Genomic DNA, 19,993 nt, shown 5'->3' on the forward strand with positions numbered 1-19,993 from the left:
GAATGTGATAAACTTAACACAGCTAGTAGAGAGAATATTACCTACTGTTCATCATACCAGCTGTTATCATTCTACTATGAAAGCAGATTGGTAAGAACTCTTCATTCAGTCAGTAGAAAAGACTTTGCAATCTAGTCTCTTACTGTAAGTATCAGTTGTCTTGGTATCCACTGCAGATAGAGCCATGCATGGTAAAGTGAGTGCAATTTTATTTGTCTCTTTCAGTTGCATTGTATGTGGGAGTGAGCTTTTTTTTTTTTTTAAGTATGGCACTTCTAAAATGGAAATTAATTTGCAATGGGAAACATGTACATCTGGGGGTGTCCATTCTGCAGAAAACATTAGATAATTCTCTGATTATACACTGATCAACTGTGTGTAAAATTCTCAGGTTAAATTTCAATGGTCTAAGCTATTTTTACTCTTAACCTTTTCATTCCCAAGACTTCAATTATTGTAATTGTCCTTTCTATCTGATACTTTTCTTACAATGAATACCAAAATTATTTGTACTTATTGACTGAGTTTTGTTTGGCCAGATGGGAAAAATTTGGCTGGATGTTATCAATGACAAGGTCTATGCTTTGTGAGCAAGAGTTCAACCAAACTCGATCCAGCTTGACTAAATATTGTCAATAAGCACATTATCATGTTACCCCTTAGTGATGCAAATTTCTTTTCAACCTAAATGAAACTTACTTGCAAACAAAAGGGGAGTGCAAACTGAACAATTGAATGTACTAAAAATATTATATGATAAAAACTTTTCCTTTTCTTCAATCTTTAAACACAATTTGTTTTCTGATGCATTTCAAACTTAATTGAAGTCTACAATTTTCATGCATGCCCTCAGAAATACAAAAGAGCCATCATGTCATCCAGGGCTGGAAGGCTTTCTCTGGACTAGCCTGCTTCACCTTTTCCTAACACTTGTCTGCTTTCACTATATTGGGCATTAGGCGTGCATGGATCATATGATAAGATTCAACCCTCCAATTTGATGCCTTGATTTAATCAATCATATCAGTTTTTGATGAAAAGGAAAGAGGGATCATAAAATCATTCACACCCAACCCTGACAGAATACAAGTTTCTCCTTACCATAGCAATATATTTTCAAATTGGAAAGGCAAAATGAAATCACAATTTGTAAAGGGACAAATTGTGATTTCAAAATTGGCATAAATTATGTGATCTCAAAATTGTGATTTCAAATTGGCTTTTCAGGGCCAATTCCTGGGAATTGACCCTGAAAAGCCCCCATGCCAGGAAGTGGTCAACTAACGTATGTATGTATCTATGTATGTATGTAATTATGTAATTATCCTTGTCAGTACCACAGGACAGTTATAAAGAAGAGTTGGGAGAGTATACATGCTGATCTTAGGGTTTAAAGGGTGAAAGTGTTGGAAGACATGAAAGTGTCGCTACTAACAGTGACTTCCTACTTTAGGGAGATGATCTCAACTTGTTGAGGAGTGATTTGGAATTTGTGAAGGGCCATTTTCAAAGTGTCAAGTTAAATCCTTTTCTGAAAATGGAATCATTCAATGTGTTCCTAAATTATCCTACATTTTTAACAGGAACTACAAATTATATATATATGTATATGCATATAGGTATATATATATATATATGTATGTATTAGGAAGTCTGTGTTTTGATTTTACCATGTTACCGTGCTCGATACATAAAAGTAGAGCGCAATATATTTTGAGTTAGAAAAATGCAGACTGTGCTTTCATCCCTACAAGCCTGCCTTGTGATTGCTCACTCATCAGGGGATTCTATAGTTAAGAATATTCGTAACCATCATTAATATACTTTACAAATTTGCGTAAGAGGCGTGGCGGTAAATTTAAATGCTTTGTTCAATTAGTAACGCTTTGTTTCTGTGGCGGCATGAGGAGACAAGTTCATTACGTTTATCGAGTGATGATAGTTCAGGTCGGCAGACGATAACTATTTTTTCTTTTAGGCAGAGGTTGTGTCCTTCACTTGTGCTGTTGTAGGGTGATCTTGATGAAAGGATGCGCCATGAAATAAAGTGGTCAACGTTATTACTGCCATGCTTCTTATGCAAATTTGCAAAGTAAATAAACGATGGTTACGAATGCACTAATCAATAAAATCCCCTGATGGGTGAGCAATCATGAAACTGGCTTGTAGGGATGAAAGCATAGTCTTTGTATTTTTCTAACTCAGCATATATTGCGCTCTACTTTATGTATCGAGTACTGTAACACGGAAAAATCAGAAAGCAGACTTCCTATAAATCCAGTTGTATATAGATATATAGTATATATTACTATATATCTATATACAAGTAAATATATTTAAATATATATATATATATGTATATTATATATAACAAGTTGATCTGCAGAACTACTTTCAGAGTGCTCAATAGTGAGCTAGAGCGTGTTATAATTGAGAACGGAGTGGTCAACTGAAGATTTGGCTTGGCATTTATTACTATTTAGTTTCGTACTACACAGCTTGTGTGGCACTCGTCGGATAAAATCGCCAAATGCGAACTTAAGTAAATTCGCATTTGGCAATTTTATCTGACGAGTGCCACACAAGCTGTGTAGTACAAAACTAAATAGTAATAAATGCCAAGCCAAGTCTTCAGTTGACCACTCCTTTCTCAATGATATTATATATATATTTATTAAAAACTGGATCATAGGATAATGCAATTCAAGACTTTTTATTGGCTTAGCCAGTATGGTATATGAGCCAATATACCATAATCTAATATCTGTACATTGTAACGTCCGGTTTCTTCTTACAAAATAAGTCGGGAAGATTTGTCTGATATCTTGGGGGCGTTTTTTTTAATAAAACAATTATTCCACTCGTGCTTGTTGGATATGAGATGATTATAGCCAACTCGGCGCTACGCGCCTCGTTGGCTATCTATCATCTCATATCCAACGCGCGCTCGTGGAATAATTGTTAAATATATAGTTATAATTATAACTGGATCTATATACAGCATCATATGTTGTTAGTTAGTCGCGTTTAGTGGTAGTTCAAGAGCAATTTTCAAATCAAGGTCGAAAGTATTCTATTGGTTATGCATCGCTTTGCTCTGATTCGTCCAAATGCTTACGCCACCTCGAAAAAAACAAACAAACAAACAAACAAACGAAAAATATCCAAAAATATCTTAAATCAGTTGCACCTTGGTAAACCGTGTTTTCCTCTGCATCAATTAGTTTGCTTTTTTTTATTCGAGTTTTCATAGGCTATTTTGGATTCTTTAAATGACGTTTCTTTCTTCTGACTGAGTTACTTTTGTTTAGGTTTGACGAAATCCAATCGAAAAGCGCGCCCATGTGTTCACCATTAATGACGAGTTTCCTATTCAGCCCTATGATTATGCTAAAATTATGAGCGAAATGCATATATTAACAAAGCGATGCCTAATTACAATGTCAGTGTACAGTAACGATAAACTTGCCATTTCGGATGTAAAAAATACGTTGAAAAATAAACTTTGCCAATGGGGAAGGGGAAACGGGAGGGAGCACGATACGTAGAATGGCAGCCTTTTTGCGGTGTGCGAGATAAATGCGATCCGAATAATATTGTAGACGTGACGTGTTTGCCAAAGCCAATGAGTTTAAATGACATGGTTCATTTATTGCTTGTGGAGAAAGGGTTAAAGTAGAACTTTTGAAGTATTACAAACAATATGTTGTTTATTAAAACTTTCAAAGTTTTGAAATTTGCCGCGTTACACCACTGTTTTCGAGCGCAACAAAGTCTAAAGATACTCTTTTTCATGCATATAATGTTAATCCCTTTGGAGCTTTTGTCTATGAATAGACACATTTTGCTGGCCAAATACTTTCCTTTTTCTACCCCATCTCTCGAGTCCGTTCTTCATTCTCCGAAGAGGCTCGGGGGGAAAGAGTGCGGGCTCGTATCCTAAACAGAGGTAGTCGAGCCTAAATTCTTTACTTCTTGAGTTTTATGCAGGAATTAAGTCACACCGCCATCTCATTTGTAGAATGAGTGGCATGAACACATAAAAAGATTTGCTTCGAGTCTTTCAGTGGTTTAAAATGAATTTCTTTTCCGAACTCGTACGCTACTTCAAATTAGACGCCTCTATTTGTAGCCTTTCGGCTTCAAGTTTCATGTTGATAAGAAATCTGATCTTTGCTCCCGTGTCCTTCTGTGATTCCTAAACGGAAACACAATACGTAAGGTTGTCGTTTAATCCACGGGTTGTGTTACAACTTGTGTTTTTTTTTTTTCCCGTTCTCGTGAATCTCGGAAAGCAGGAGGCAAAAAGCACAGGCACCTCGGAAAGGAGAGTCTTCTTCCGTATAATTTTGTCTTGTCCATGGTATTTATGTTTCATTTTTTAAGATATGTGCATCTTTTGTTGCATTCATTTTCTTTACAGTTGCAAAATTTGCGAACCATGATTGTACTCACGATCGATCGATCGATTAGAATTTTCTCTTAAATAAGTTCAATGATTTTTAAACAAGCCGAACTTATTTATGGGTGCTTTTTTGATATGTTACTTAACGTGAAAAAAGGCTAAGTTACTTTGCGTGACAACACGACTGAAGTCTGAAATGTGTCGAGTAAAGGCGGGTTTTCACTGACATCGGAGAGGCCGGACGGGTCAGTAGAACCTGGGTCGTGACCGCCGTTTACACCGATTCTCTCACGAAGGCGAAATCGCAATCGTTATCTGGTGAATGTAAAAACCGAGGGAATCAGAGTAGAAACGCAACTTGTATCAGGCGTCTGTGATCTGTGGAAACTAAATTGTCAGAGTGGTAAGACGTCGTATTACCTGAGAACTCGCACTGTGATTGGTCGGTTCGGTTACCACTGATTGTGACTCCGACAACCTAGTTTCCACTTTGTAATAAGCGTCGGAGTCATAGGTCGCATCTTTAGAAAATGGAACCGTTCTCATTATTCCGTCAACCTTATGACTCTGCTACGACTCGGATTTTTTCATCATGTCGGAAGTGCTCTACGACTCCATCGTAAGTGAAAACAGCCTTCAGAGTCCAGATTGGATAGCCGCTCTTTCACAACGAGCGAGCGTCCTCGAAATGTTTCTTCTCTTTAAATGGTTTCATTTCGCTTTCTTTAGCGCGTAATGTTATTGTCAATTTGTATCTAATACTCTTGGTCTTATTTGACCATCTACGAGTGTATAAAACTATCGAAGTTTGAGTAACGGCCTAATTAATTTTTGTGCTACAGCTGAATTCGAAATTTTTGTTTTGTATTTTCGTGAAATTGCCAAATTGATCACAAAGCCAAGGCTCTTTTATGGTCCTCCATGCAAAGTTTCTTTCTTGAATTTTGGTTTGGCTTCAAGAGAAGACTTATGCTTGCTTGTTTTGCTTGACTGCTGACCAAGTGAATGGACGAAACCAATCTCTGTGTTACGGGTGTCGTTATAAATCTCACGAGGGAAGGGTGGGTGGGGAGGAAGTGGTACAGGAACATAACCAAACAAGGGAAATTTGTCACTCCTTTGAACTATGAAAAAGTCCACTCATTTTTTAGTTATTTACCGACATTTAGTCGAGGGAACTTAGATTCAACAGATGACAAAACGAGATTTGAAAACTTAAAGAAGAGTTTATAGTTGGCAGAGGAAAATTCAGTGTTCATGTCGAAACAAACGTTAAGGACCAAAATTTAATGTTGAAGGAGTGCGATGTAGATGAAGCCAATTAGCCATAGGGGAGCCGCTGCCTTGTCTGACGTAAAGGTTGTGAAACACAAATCTCCCAGATTTTTTTCGAGAAAGACCTCCATAAAGTCGAGTTTGTTAGAGTCAATCGATTATTTTTGCTGGGTTTAACAGTAGTTACAGGTGCGCCGGTACTCGTGATCGAGACGTTTAGTCGAAATTGTTTTGAATAACAGCTTGTTTGTCTATCTGTGCTTTTATCCGGTTATTCTTAATCTTTTTTTTTTTTTTCGGAAGGCTGCTTTGCTTTACGTATGATACATTTTTCACTGTTGGGCGAAACGTTATTTTTATCAAAACATCTTTAAAGTTTTTTAGCTAAAGTTACTAGCGAATGTTGGCGAAAGTTATCAAAATTTTGCGTGGGACTCGTGGCAAGAGAGAAATCATACATAAAACATTATCCAGCGCTCAGCCAGTAAGGTGCTGAGAACTTTTTAATTCGTTGGCACATTCTTGAAGCGAATTCACGGTTTCCATTGTGACGTTACAACTCCTATAACCGGGATTAAAATTTTCAAGCAAGAGCAACTTTTCCATTTTACGAACGGAGTGTTGCATAATAACGGTTTCACAACAGCGAGATTAGACATGGCTTGCGTTGGAAGTCATCAGTTTTGGTCTTCGGTATGTCTTTGCGTTAATTCAACTTCCCGCGGAGAGCGCGCTTGATGCAAATTTTGTCCATATTGTAGACACTTTTATCGACTTTTTCTGTTTTATGGCGGAGACAAGAAATGGATTGTTGAATTTTTTACTGTTTTCTTTCTCACAGAATATTGTTAAAGCTACAAACGTCTTCTATAAGGAGCACAATGTCACCCGAGATAAAAGAGGACAAGTTGTCGGTACACGAGGCGGCTTCAGAGGATGTACTGTCTGGTTTACAGGTAAACACAGCAATTTTTCTTACCAAACCCGACCGAAAGACCATTTGAACATTCTCTGGCCAGCTGAATCCTTTTCGATATCTTTTTTTTTCTTTTTTCTCTTTATTTTTTTAATATGTCTTGAATCCATCAGTAAACTTTTCAATAGTAACAACGTGATGTAAGAATACTGAATACGTTTAATTGTCAATTTTTTCGGCCGCGTATGAAACTGTCGTTAATTGGGTGCATACGCTCGAGGGCTTTCTTTCTCAACCATAAATCTTTTCAGACATTTGACCTCTCGTGTTTAGGAGATGACTACTTGTTTTATTGTTTATCATAGGTCTTTCTGGGGCAGGAAAAACCACAATCAGTATGGCCCTTGAGGATTACTTATGTCGACAAGGTATTCCTTCGTACACACTAGATGGTGATAACATGAGAACTGGACTTAACCGTAACTTGAGTTTCACCCCAGAAGACCGCGAGGAAAATATCCGTCGTGTTAGTGAAGTTGCTAAGCTGTTTGCTGACTCCGGCATGATCTGTCTCACTGCTTTTATCAGCCCGTACGAGCGGGTAAGATATTACATTTATTTACCGCTTTAATTTTGGCTCGGTATTTTAAGTTTTTCTTGGGACTGAAAAAAAAAAAAAAAAAAAAAAAAAAAAAACCAGATTTGTAAAATTTTAGTCTAAAAAAAGAAACCTAGCTCGCTGAAGGAAAATAAGGGGAAAAGGCTTTTTAGGTACTTACTCATTTGAATGCGAAATAATTTGAATGCCCCAAGATTATATCTCATTTGATTGCTGAGGAGAAACTCTTTTTTTTTAAATTATATCTCATCTGAATGCTGAGGATAAACTTTTTATTTCAAGACTCACCAGCTTCTATTAAAGAAAACTTGATGTTCTCTTAAATGTGTGAGATCGCTGTTTACAGTAATTTGTGGTTTAAATTGGCTCCATTTTGAATCAACCCCTAACAATCACGTCAAATTTTCGCCGTTAAAGTTTGTATCGTGGTAACATTGAGTAATTAGTTTACTTTTACCTCGCCATAGTAAATGATTGTGTCAAGAAGTTAATGAGCATTTTGCATTTAACTGTTAAAAACATTCTCAAGACTGTCTGTACCGTTACTGAAGATTATTTCCCAAGCAATATACAATTTTTTAAAGAGAACTGTTAAGATACGTATGTATCTAATACCACATTTCAAAATATATGAACTTCATATATTTTTCATTGTATCAGAACTGTTAAGAATTGATCAAACAAGTTGTAGTCACTGAGGTACAAACCAACGTCACTCATTTTCGATAGAAAGATTTTCAAATAAGACTCACCTATGAGCGACTAATATTTAATTTATTTTGAAGTAATTTTTTTTTTCGATTGGGGATTTCTTGGCAACATCATGTGAGGAATGTATCCTAAATTTATTCCCTCTTCGATTTACAGACGCACTCGTGCCCAGCTATATATATAGATACACTCCAAGTTAATTAATTTCTCTTTTTGCTTGAGGTTAGTTAGTCATTAAATGACGCTCTGCTCATAATAGAATAGGAGTGGAAATTCCGAAGCGAAACACGGCCGTCTCTTGACTGCGTAAAGGTGTTATTTTTATATTAACATGGTCACCTCAAACTAGTTCAAGAAGACTTGTAATAAGTTCACTGAGCCGAGTGTAAATGCAAGCTTTATTATTCTAGTTTCGCGTTGGCGAATGCTTTCTACGTGGCATTGCTACCTGGATACAGTGTTGAGATTCAGTTGAACGGCTCCAACTGTTAACTTTAAAATTTGCATAATACTCTCTGTTCTGAAAACCCTCCCATAAAATACTCGAAAGAACTTTCGGATGTTTCTCGAAGCCCTACACGAAAATCTCGGAGCCGAGAATGTGGCCTAAAACGGGCCCGAAAAGTTTTAGGGGGTGAAAAGTTTAAGGCTTTTTGAGAAACACACGGTAAGTTGCTGGGATACGGCGTGGAGAAAATGATTCGTTTTCTGTAACATGATATTGAGGACAGTTGGTGATAATCTTTGTCCCTCGGGGCTGCGAGATGCGACCAGTTTGATTTTGATTACTAGTTCAAATACTTTGCTCGACAAAACTGTGTACGCCGTTATGACGAAAAGTAGGTTTTTAAATAAGAATTTCCCCTTATGAATGACTTGAAAATCAAGCAGGGAATTCCAGAATCAGATAGAGCGCTTTACAAAGTACGATGTAAAATCTCAGTGAAATTGCGTCAACAAGTCATGGAGCAGTGAAATTTTTGTCTCTTTCGTAACCCAAATTGTACCATGTAATTTACAAGCTTTCGGCAAATTTTGTTTCCTTTCTCAGGATCGTGAGAAGGCTCGCAAGCTGCATGAAGATGCTGGTCTGCCATTCTTTGAGATTTTCGTGAACACTCCCTTGGAAACTTGCGAAAAGAGAGATGTCAAAGGATTGTACAAGAAAGCCAGAGCCGGCCAAATTAAAGGTTCTGTCAAACACTTAAGGGTCTTTCTTTAGTCGACTTCCTCGCTAACGATTTCTTCCTTTTATGCCGATTCACTTCTGACCGGTTTGAATGGTGTCTATTTTAGGTTTTACTGGTATTGACTCAGCATATGAGCCTCCAAGCAGACCCGAACTGAATTTGAAATCAGGAGAAGTGCCCGTGGACGATTGTGTTCAAGAAGTCATCAAACTCCTTGCAGACAGGGTAAGTAGTTAAAAAGCAGTTTTGATGAGCTGTAAAAAAACCTGAACAAGCTATTGTTCGTCCTCTCGAATCGTTTGCTGGCCATGATTTAAGTTACGAACTTTTCTGAGAAAAGTCCCGTGCAATGAAGTTTCATCTGTAGATGAAACCTCAGTATTGAGAGCAGCTGGTTAAAAATGGGAAAAAAAAAGAAATTAAAACTCTTAAAGACAGATACACATTGATTGCGATTGGTCGAGGACGTAATATCTTTACTCTGATTTACTCTGATTTACTGACATTTCAACGACCTGAAGATAAGTCACGTGATTATGACTTCCTCTGAGGACTACTCTCACACGGGAGATTGGACCACCTCATCAAATATGTTTCTCTTTTTTCCAGGGGATCTTACCATATGCAGCTTACAGCGGTATCAAAGAACTGTTTGTTCCTGAAGAAAAAGTCGAAGAAGCCAAGAAAGAAGCAGAGGAACTGCCGTCTGTTGAGCTAACAAAGGTTGGTCTTGCTTCTGTTAGGATGCATTGCGATTTAGTGTCAAAAATCCAAAACCTAAGTAAGAAGCAGCAATAAGCCTCACGCGCGAGAAAACGCGAGGTACTCCTTACGCGCGAGAAAACGCGAGCTACTCCTTACGCGCGGGAAAACATGAGGTATTCCTTACGCGCGGGAAAACGTGAGGTACTCCTTACGCGCGGGGAAACGGGAGGTACTCCTTACGCGCGGGAAAACGGGAGGTACTCCTTACGCGCGGGAAAACGTGATGGACAAAGTCGCTGATTGGTTTTCAGATTTGAATCCTATCAGTTGAAAGGGTTGGGCAAGTTCTCTTAACCTATGACCAAGCAGAGATAAGAAAACCAATGCAATGTAGGATGACTATCAACAGTCTCTTGAAGGTTACTAAAACAAAATTCAGTTCAATCACGACATTAGTTGTGTTAAAAAGTGGTAATATCTCCGCAGTTAGATCTTCAGTGGGTGCAAGTTCTTTCTGAGGGCTGGGCCACGCCTCTGAAAGGTTTTATGAGAGAGCGTGAATTTTTGCAGTGTCAGCATTTTGGACTCTTGCTAGACGGTGAGTGTTCCTTTTAAGAATCTTTCTCTCCTGAAATTTTCACTTTGAGAATCAGGCGCGCAGTTGCCTTTCATCAGGATGATGAACTTTCATTTCTGTCTGATGGCAATGCATTTGCCCAAAGATAGCGGACCAATTTGTCTCCACATTTTCGTTGCCGCGGCTATTCATAAAAAAAGAAAAAAAAAAATTAGTGGTTACATTTTCCGCCACGATGATAACTGCAGGTTATTGATGTCAGATGTTCTGTTACTCGTAGAGGGCGTGGTCAATCAGTCCATTCCCATCGTGCTCCCTATTCAGACCGCTGACAAGGAGAGACTGGAAGATAAAAAAGCCTTAGCTCTGCGATACGAAGGAAAACCAGTAGCTATCCTGAGAGATCCGGAATTCTACCCTCACCGCAAAGAAGAACGATCGGCCCGTCAATTTGGATTAACGCATGAAGGACATCCTTACATTAAGGTAACATACGCGTTGCATGTATTATTACGATATTTTTGGCTCGCTAAACTTGGTCTATTTAGATGAGAAAGTCGAAGATCACCGCAATATGAAAGGAGAATCAATGGTTTATTTCATTTAATTTTGTTTATAGATGATTTATGAAAGTGGTGATTGGTTTGTTGGTGGAGACTTAGAGGCGCTGGAAAGAATCAAATGGAATGATAAACTTGACGAATACCGAAAGACTCCGAATGAACTCCGAGCTGAATTCCGACGACGCGATGCTGACGCAGTGTTTGCTTTTCAACTTCGTAACCCAGTACATAATGGACATGCGTTGCTTATGCAGGTAAGAATGGTAATATTTGAGGGAAAAAGTGAAAGAAGGTTAAAAGAAGCGAAAACGTCGATTCCAACTGAGCAATTAAAAATTTAGCAGAAAATCGCCATTAACTCTGTTTTATGACGGGGAAAAAAGAGATGACAGTTGTGAACTCGGCTCTAGATTGCGTTACCTATTAGCGACTCTAAATTTTGTAATATAATATCAAAATGTCACGTACGACAAAGGAAAATAAGGTGTGTGGGAACATGGAAGTGGTATTTCTTTGATGATTTCAGAACCTTGTCCTTATCATTTTAATCATTTGTAGGTGTTTTTCTTCATTAAATGTGATTTTTTAATAAATGATAATCATTATAATAATAACGATTAAAAAAATTAAAACCATTCTTAGGATGTAGTGCGGACCCTAAGAGTAGAATATAGAGAGAAAGCTGTGAGCCAAAAGCTTTAGAAGTAAGACCAGCATCTGGAAAATTTTGCAGAGAGTTTAGACGCTCCTCCTTTTTGCCACCACAGTTGTTACAGAATAAAAATTCCTCGTTACAAAGATAATATGATTAATCATTCCATTCCTTGAACCCAAAATTTTGATCTACTACTTTCCCCTCAGGACACCCGACAGAAGTTACTTGACAGAGGATTTAAAAAGCCAGTATTATTACTACATCCCCTTGGAGGGTGGACTAAGCAAGATGACGTTCCATTACCAGTACGAATGGCACAACATCATGCTGTAATGGAAGAGGGTGTACTGGACCCTGAAAACACAGTCATAGCTATATTTCCCTCACCTATGATGTACGCTGGTCCTACAGAGGTGGGTATTTTGACGAGGCTGGGTACTCGCGCGACGAGGCACGTTTTAGTTGAATTTTGTTGGCGGTGCGAACTCTCACAGGAAAAGCCTGGAGATGCGCTTAATCTTCAAACTCGACACCAATCGTCTGCGCAGCCTAAATTACAACGTCCGCACAGTAGGCCGTGCGCACACCATGACTCGTTGTTAAATTGTTATTTTCGGAATTCAATGGAATTATCCTTTAAAATGATTTAGGGCCAAGCCTGAAACGAGAGTACTTCTCACCGAGTTACTTCTGGTTGTTACAGGTTCAATGGCACGCGAAGGCGCGTGTGGCAGCTGGGGCAAATTTCTTCATTGTAGGACGAGATCCTGCTGGGATGCCCCATCCTGATCCCAATCCAAAGAGGGATCTTTTTGATCATTCACATGGCAGAAAGGTATGTTTTCAAGAAACGAGAGTGACTCTAAACAGTTTTAGACTGCGAAGAACCATGTTAAGTGTAAGAGTTCACGACGATACCTTGTCTTAGGTATTGCTAATGTTGCCAATTTCGACCAGGTTTGATTTGCGTAGTTCTTCCCTACTTTTTTTGCAATTATTTTAGGCTAATTTTACTCGCTTTCTTCTTTTAAAAATTGTTTAGCGTCTGTTTTCTTCGATTATCCCCGCCCCGCTTTGTACGCAGCCCAGAGGAGACAGAGTAAGGCCCCTGATCCAAGTCTTGCGAGACGTCTGCATAATGGCTAACCTTGCTTCGATGTTCTTAAGCCGGCGACACACCTGGCGATTTTATTCACCCATCGCCCTTTTCTGTGTTGTTGAGATCTGTATTTCCCATTCAATGTCTTATCTCCCTTCTCTTCGGTCTCGCTTTCTTGTGACTGGACACGTGACGCGCATAATGCTAGATTATGGCTTACTGGTGATCTTGTTATGTACCTAGAGGTCCCCATGGATAGTGAAGGGGCGTCTGACCAGTTCACGTGAAGTGGTGGTTTTCATTCATCCCAGGGACTTAGTCTGCGTTCACACCATTTTGCGTCAGTGCCAAGACACTGACACAAAATGGTGCTGTGTTCAGATAATGGGTACCTTGATATCATACAAGTAATCAGTGGCCCGTTCAGTGCTGGTTCAGGACACGGTGCCCGAATTCTGGCGTGGGCACACTTGAAAAAAGGTGTTTTCACATGTTGCCCATCAAGTGTGAATGCAGCCTTAAACAATCAGTGTCATTCTTCAGCTTTTATGATACGAAGCTCAAATATTCTTTGGTTTTTCCAGGTTTTAACTATGTCACCGGGACTCACACAGCTAGAGATTGTCCCTTTCCGTGTGGCAGCGTACAATACTAAAGATAAAAAGATGGAATTCTTTGATCCTGAGCGAAAGGAAGAATTTGATTTCATTTCTGGAACACGTATGCGTGCATTGGCGAGGGCTGGAGAGGAACCTCCGGATGGATTCATGGCGCCAAAAGCGTGGAAGATTCTGTCCAATTTTTATCGTTCTCTCAACAAGAATTAGTGATTGCGTCATGTACGCTCAAAGAATGGTAGTGCTTTATATTACGCTACAAGTATAGCATTTGCAACAGCCTTCGATTTTACTTATTTTAGTCAGAGCAGAAATTGATTTTAAGTCTGTCGTGAATCGATATGAAACCCTATCTTAAAAAAAAAGATTACGAAAGAGAAATTTCTTGCACTAATTTTCATTTTTCACCAGACATTCTCCTGCTTTGTTATAGACACCTCTGTAGTAATGGTTTTTCAAATTCGTGAAGTCTTTCAGAGTTAGGGTGATCATGAAAGTTCCGAACCTCATCACTGAATCAAATAATTTTGCGAACTCTCAAAACCGCGTGCAAATACTGAGGGCTCAACCAGACCCAACCTCATTCACAAGCAGAACCAGAATGTTTTTTTTTTTCAAATGAGCCGTCTTCAAATCGATTTTCGTCAGACTTAATATTCTCAAAGAACCTTTCCATTGTCAGTGAAGTTGCCATTATCAAATAACGAGGAACTTTTCCTTGGGTACAGTACATTAAATCAGTAGTCCTTTATTTTCCATACAGTGATGTTCATTCGCGCTAAATTTTTAATGTTTTTCAACTCAGGTGGAATTATCACCCAGTTACTTGTAGTTATTGTAGTTAGGTTTTCGTTTTTCAATTTTAAACACATTTTTCGTGGAAAGTTCAAGCCGAACTCTCGTACAAACTTTGTGATGTCTTAGTAAATTTGAAGCGATATTCAATATTTTCATCTTACCTCAAATGATTAAGTCTCCTTTCGTCTCTTAATGACTTCTTCACTGTTAGTGGTTTGCACTCTTCTCACCCCCTTTACTGAGCCATGTCTCTGTTTTCATCCAAGAGAACGTTTGCTAGCGTACGACCATAGTGTATTCTCTGTATCCAGTTGTTTTTTCACAGTTAGCCTAAGCTCGACGTGTTCGACGTGTATTCTCTGTATCCAGTTGTTTTTTCACAGTTAGCCTAAGCTCGACGTGTTCGACGTGTATTCTCTGTATCCAGTTGTTTTTTCACAGTTAGCCTAAGCTCGACGTGTTCGACGTGTATTCTCTGTATCCAGTTGTTTTTTCACAGTTAGCCTAAGCTCGACGTGTTCGACAGATGCACAGTTAGCTTTCTTATTTCTAAGTTAATTCAGGAAAATTGTTTGGTTTTTAAACACAAGAGTTATTTTTATTTCTACTGTTGCTTAAAGTTACCGTGCACCTTCAGGGGTGTCTCGCGTGCAAGCGATGTAGCGCGTCCGGTTTAAACTGTAGATATCTAAACCCCTATATCAAATTAAAACTTATAGGACGGGCCATCAGACTATACCAAAAATTTTGAAAAAAAAAATGATTTGTCGAGTTTTTCACGACTTCTAAATGCGAGCGCCCGAATCACCCTTTAAGAGCTACAAGTCAAAGGGGATTTGTTCGATTGCTCTCAAATTTTGACAGTAGCTAGTTTTACATATAAACAACAAGGACGTGTCTCCGAATTTTTTATTTCTAAATACTTCTTTTTCAGAGCGATTTTTATACGATCACTCCACATGTTTTTAATCCTATTTCAAAAATGTTCTGTAACTTTACACTGAAATCGAATATGGCAAATCGCAGACATGTTTTTTTAGCGCTCTGGCCCCGGAAACGGAGGAACACATTAAATAAGCGAAAAACAAAATTCGCTTTGAGATGTAACGTTCAAAAGGTTATTCGGGCGCTCGCATTCTGAGAGGTGAAAAATTCGAAATTAATTTTTTTTCAGAATTTTTGGTATAGTCTGATAGCCGGACCTTTAAGCTTTATTTGATACCGGGGTTTAGATATCTATAGTTTAAACCGGACGCGCTACATCGCTTGCGCGCGAGACACCCCTGAAGGTGCACGGTAACCTTAATAACGGTATCATACACTTATACTCAAACATCGAGCTTGGGCTACCTGTGGTTTTTATGAGAATATTAAAGGGTTCTGAGTGAGAAATCTTAAACCAGCTCTATTGAGGGTAAGATGAGTTAGGTCCCTGTGGAATTGACTGGACTTTTTCTCCTTTGATAGAGCAGAGTTCATGTGCGTGCGCAGATGGGGCGTCGCCGACTGTGTTCTCTCAGTTGTTATTACACCTGAGTTTCCTGCCTGCACTGTAGTAGAGTGGGATTAATCCAGAAATAAAATCGTTAACCTACGAAAATGTGAATTTGTGGTTGTTAAATGTTTGAGAAAGCAATGTCAGATGTATTCGTCTACTTCTTAAAGAAAAAAAATCTAAGATTAAAAATAGGCAGCTCAGACAGCATGTGGCTCCCAGTGCCGCATCCCACATTTTATGAGAATCCCTTTCTCCAAGAGAAAGATGATTAAGAATATAGTGATTGACACTTAACCAATAATTAGATGGTAACAAATAATCATATTAACAATAATAATAATAGTAATAATAATAACTTGATAATGATAACAATAGTAATATGTTAAAGGTCTAGCTGAAGAACCTCACCGTTCCTCCATCGCTCTATCCCCCAATAATGATTAAACAGGCTTCTTTTAATTTTAATTTTTCTTGTTTATTATATATAAATTTCTTTTTAATTGCAATTCCATTACTGAGACTTTTGTTACACACAACAAGGCACGTTTTAGGATATTTCGCTGTTCAACCATTCTATCATTCCATCGAAGAGGGTCACCTATCACACTCAAGGTGGTTGTGGGCTAAGAGCTCGTTCGCATTCTATTGTTACACTCATATTATGCCCCTCAACAGGGCAAGATTATGGCTTTGCCTCCTATGGAGACAGTAGCCATAAAAAGACGACAAACGAAAACCCAAGTACATCACATTTCCGCCCAATAGGTTACTAATAAACGAATTGAAAAGTTACGACAACGTGAGAACAACCTTTGTGTAAGTCTATATTTCATTTGGCGAGAAGGTTCACGGGATGGAAGTGTTAACTGACCTAAATACTAAAGGACTCTTTGTAAGTTCTAAGTGCGACATTTTTTTTGCTGTTTTTTTTTTTTTCTTCTTTTTTTCTCTTTGCGTGTTTGGAGTCCATTTATTTAAGTCCTTTCGCTCTGCAATCATACTTGTTTCATTAGCGCTTTTCTTGTCTTTCCGCCTTATGTCGCTCTGTGCTGCCTGCATAATTTATCATGTAATATAACCCTTTCCTTTTTTTTCGCTAAGAGCACTTTTTAAAATAATGTTTCTGTGGCCGTAACAATGTAGGTATTTTATAGCCTCGTTGTTCGCTATTTTTTCAAGGTTGTGTATTGTGTAACCGTTTGTTATTTTCTTTAGTTTCAACCACGTCAGTCAGAGTATTAAAGAATATCATGTTTGTATAAAGACGTGGAGTTGTCAATATCCCTACCACAGATTCCGCCTAAGTGCTACACTCTTTTTTCCATGCGAGCAAGCGTTGCTGTTAAAGCGTCTTCGGACTGGGTGTTGGGAAAACAACCATTAAAATGAGAACTGTTATTTGAAACAAAAGTTAGGAAGAGGTTTTTAACGAGCCAACTGGAGCACACGTGAACGGATTTAAGCGAGAAACACGCGAGTAAACCGGGAGCGACCTTGTCGTGATTGCTTTAGTTTGGTACGTATCTGATTCAGAGAGAAGGTGTTTCGGGTTTCTCGACCAATCAGAGAGAAGGTGGGTTGGGTTTCTCGACCTATCAAAAAGCAAGGTAAAAGAAATTGACGCAAAACTGAACTTCTTTGGCCAATTATTCTCGAACAGTTCATCTATTTCACGAAATATAACATTACCCCGGAATCCCAAGCCTTTGTTGTTTCGATCCAGTGTCGCTGAGTCAACGAAACTCTTAAAACACATAGTAGGGAATCAACAAATAAATCCTGAGACTTGATTTGAATGTTCGTTGGATTTTAATAGCTGTGCTTTTTGCCATTACCGCTACTCTAAGATATGCGCTTTAGAGACTTTCGTCAAAATGTCCCTTTCTTTGGAGTTGCAAAGTTTCTTTAATTTATCTTAGTCGTCTTTTGAGTGTTTGGGTATTTTGAACCCTTATGTTCCCAATCGCGAGAGTTAAAGCTATCTGCAGCTATGCAAAAGTAGAAGTGCTAAATTAATCTAAATCGTTGAATTACCAAAACTACTGTACTAATGTTTATAACGCTAACATAAATTCTTAGCAAACTTCACTATGCAAGTTTGTTTTCTTTCACATTTAGCCATGTCCGTTCCGTGTTAAACCGTGATTACGTTTTATTACTTAGATAGCTATCGTAGGTGAAAACTGATATCTACGTAGACAAGCTTAATCTAACACATTAAATAAGGAATTTAAGACATCGCTTTCAGCAGTAGGTACAGCGCGGTGCTGGTGATGGAGTCTTGAACAGGTGCTCAGCGGTAAATACGGCGATTTAACGCCCTGAAAAAAAAACAGACACAGAAAACAACATTTAGTAAAAATAGTGGCACATTCCTTTGAAACTCGAAAGAGTGGGAACACCAGAAATATTTATGGAACGTGATTGAATTCCACTAGACAGTGCACTAATCACTTGCCAGAATCGTAAACGTGTTCAAAGTTTTCCAAGTCTCACAACTGAACAAATCCTAATGGGTTACTAGATTTAGTAATCACGATTCCTTTCTCAGCGATATCAGCAGGGAGACGAGGTGACGGGTGAACAGACGGTCATACTAAAAGACAGACAGGTAGACTGACAGACTGACAAAATGAAGACCGGACGGACGCACGCACAGTCATACAAAGAGACTGACGGACTATAGTTATACAGACAGACAGACTGACAAAATGAAGACCGGACGGACGCACGCAGTCATACAAAGAGACTGACGGACTATAGTTATACAGATAGACAGACTGACAAAATGAAGACCGGATGGACGCACGTACAGTCATACAAAGAGACTGACGGACTATAGTTATACAGACAGACAGACTGACAAAATGAAGACCGGATGGACGCACGCGGAGTCATACAAAGAGACTGACGGACTATAGTTATACAGATAGACAGACTGACAAAATGAAGACCGGATGGACGCACGTACAGTCATACAAAGAGACTGACGGACTATAGTTATACAGACAGACAGACTGACAACAGACAAACTGACATTAAGACAGAACAACAGTCAGATGAAGTAACAAACTGATGAAAGGACAAACGGACGGGAAATGATACAGACAGTAACAAAGACAGGCTAACAGGTCGATAGACTGGTTGGCGGTAGGGATGGACAGTGATTGAGCCGATGGACATCCAAAAAAGGTAAAATAGAAAGGAAGAAATGGTTATGAATTATTATAAAAATGCCCTTACCTAAACGTAATCAAGCTGAAAACATAAGAAGAGAGCAACCAGTTAGTGTGTTGTTTTTAAACATCAACATCCAGGATAACTCAAACTTAAATGCAATAGAAGAGCAGAAGAAATTGGCGTGAGGTGTAGGGCTTACAGCTTAAATGTTGGCATCAGCCATGAAAAACATTTGGAACTTTAAAACTTTCGAATGGCCGACTTTACAAATGACTAGATCTTGAAGAGCGTATAAGTCAACATGCAAACGCGTTTCTCAAACCTATCAGAATTTCGTGGGTTGAAGACGTGCGAATAGTAATTGGAGATCACAGAGCCTTTGGCGGACAGCCACCAAATAAGCAACGACGCGAAGGAAAGGCGGCAAACAGCGGTGAAAAAGAGGCGATTTTTGGAGTTACTAAAGAAAATATTTCACCTTCTACTATGATCTAAAGGGACATCAGATTTTGAGATCTTTTTGGATAAATTACATGGTAATGAATAATGATTCTCTTTTCGACACAGTAGTAGAAATTCCGCCTCTGCAGAGTGGTGAACGTAACAGCGTTTCCTCTCCCAGTGCCTATGTCCATCCCCGGGGTTTGCGTTAATACCAGCCTGCTCTCTAGGAAATGTGAAAAAATGCCAAGGGGGAGGGGGGGGGGGAAATTCCTGAGCTGGACTAACATTCCTCTCAGGAGCAGAAAACATACTTTGGTTGCTTCGGCTACAGAAACCGGATATAAGCACCAGCAGCTAAAGGCCACGCGGTCATTTGACTGAAACTAACGTTGAATGAAGCATAGAAGACTTGGTTCTTACCTTGGCAAATCCTCTGCCTAAAAATTCTTGCTTGGCCTGGATTCTGTAATTCTTCGAAGGACTCTATGAGGTAAACATAGTTATTTTGTCCAGCGATCTCCAAAAGTTCTCGGGTATCCACAGCATTCCTATTGCCAACTCCAATAGCAACCAGTTGAACTCCCTTTCTCCTCAATGGATCTGCAGCTCTTCTTAGGGGGGTGTAGGATCCCGTCTTAGTTTGTTTACCGTCCGTTATGACAAAAGCCATCTGTAAAGAAAAGGGGAAAGAAGTGTAAAGAATAATGACAAGAAAAGATTGTCGTTTGTCCAATGGTTCAC

At 38.9% G+C, this 19,993-nt stretch overlaps 2 protein-coding genes across 10 annotated transcripts in view; one reads left to right on the forward strand and one right to left on the reverse strand.

Moving 5' to 3' along the window:
- LOC111340793 (bifunctional 3'-phosphoadenosine 5'-phosphosulfate synthase) overlaps positions 1–15,730 on the forward strand; it is a 21,559-nt gene extending 5,829 nt beyond the window's left edge. For 2 of the 4 annotated variants that reach the window (XM_022947698.2, XM_022947695.2), the window contains exons 2-12: positions 6,522–6,636; positions 6,962–7,197; positions 8,978–9,116; positions 9,223–9,341; positions 9,726–9,839; positions 10,308–10,419; positions 10,679–10,884; positions 11,018–11,215; positions 11,823–12,029; positions 12,320–12,451; positions 13,300–15,730. In XM_022947698.2, coding sequence (XP_022803433.2) covers positions 6,522–6,636; positions 6,962–7,197; positions 8,978–9,116; positions 9,223–9,341; positions 9,726–9,839; positions 10,308–10,419; positions 10,679–10,884; positions 11,018–11,215; positions 11,823–12,029; positions 12,320–12,451; positions 13,300–13,542 — 1,821 coding nt within the window. In that variant the 3' untranslated portion in view covers positions 13,543–15,730. Of the gene's footprint in view, positions 1–4,227; positions 4,364–5,666; positions 6,374–6,521; positions 6,637–6,961; positions 7,198–8,977; positions 9,117–9,222; positions 9,342–9,725; positions 9,840–10,307; positions 10,420–10,678; positions 10,885–11,017; positions 11,216–11,822; positions 12,030–12,319; positions 12,452–13,299 lie in introns of those variants that run through there. The other 2 variants (XM_022947697.2, XM_022947696.2) reach the window with 2 other exon arrangements.
- A 1,688-nt stretch (positions 15,731–17,418) lies between these two features.
- Positions 17,419–19,993, reverse strand: part of LOC111343164 (uncharacterized) — a 119,860-nt gene continuing 117,285 nt past the window's right edge. For all 6 annotated transcript variants that reach the window (XM_088754373.1, XM_088754368.1, XM_088754371.1 and 3 more), the window contains 3 exons: positions 19,673–19,922; positions 18,872–18,886; positions 17,419–17,949 (listed from right to left, as the gene is read on the reverse strand). In XM_088754373.1, the coding sequence (XP_088610499.1) occupies positions 18,882–18,886; positions 19,673–19,922 (255 nt within the window). In that variant the 3' untranslated portion in view covers positions 17,419–17,949; positions 18,872–18,881. The remainder of the gene's footprint in view (positions 17,950–18,871; positions 18,887–19,672; positions 19,923–19,993) is intronic.

This window comes from Stylophora pistillata, chromosome 3, assembly GCF_964205215.1.
Source record: "Stylophora pistillata chromosome 3, jaStyPist1.2, whole genome shotgun sequence".
NCBI lineage: Eukaryota > Metazoa > Cnidaria > Anthozoa > Scleractinia > Pocilloporidae > Stylophora > Stylophora pistillata.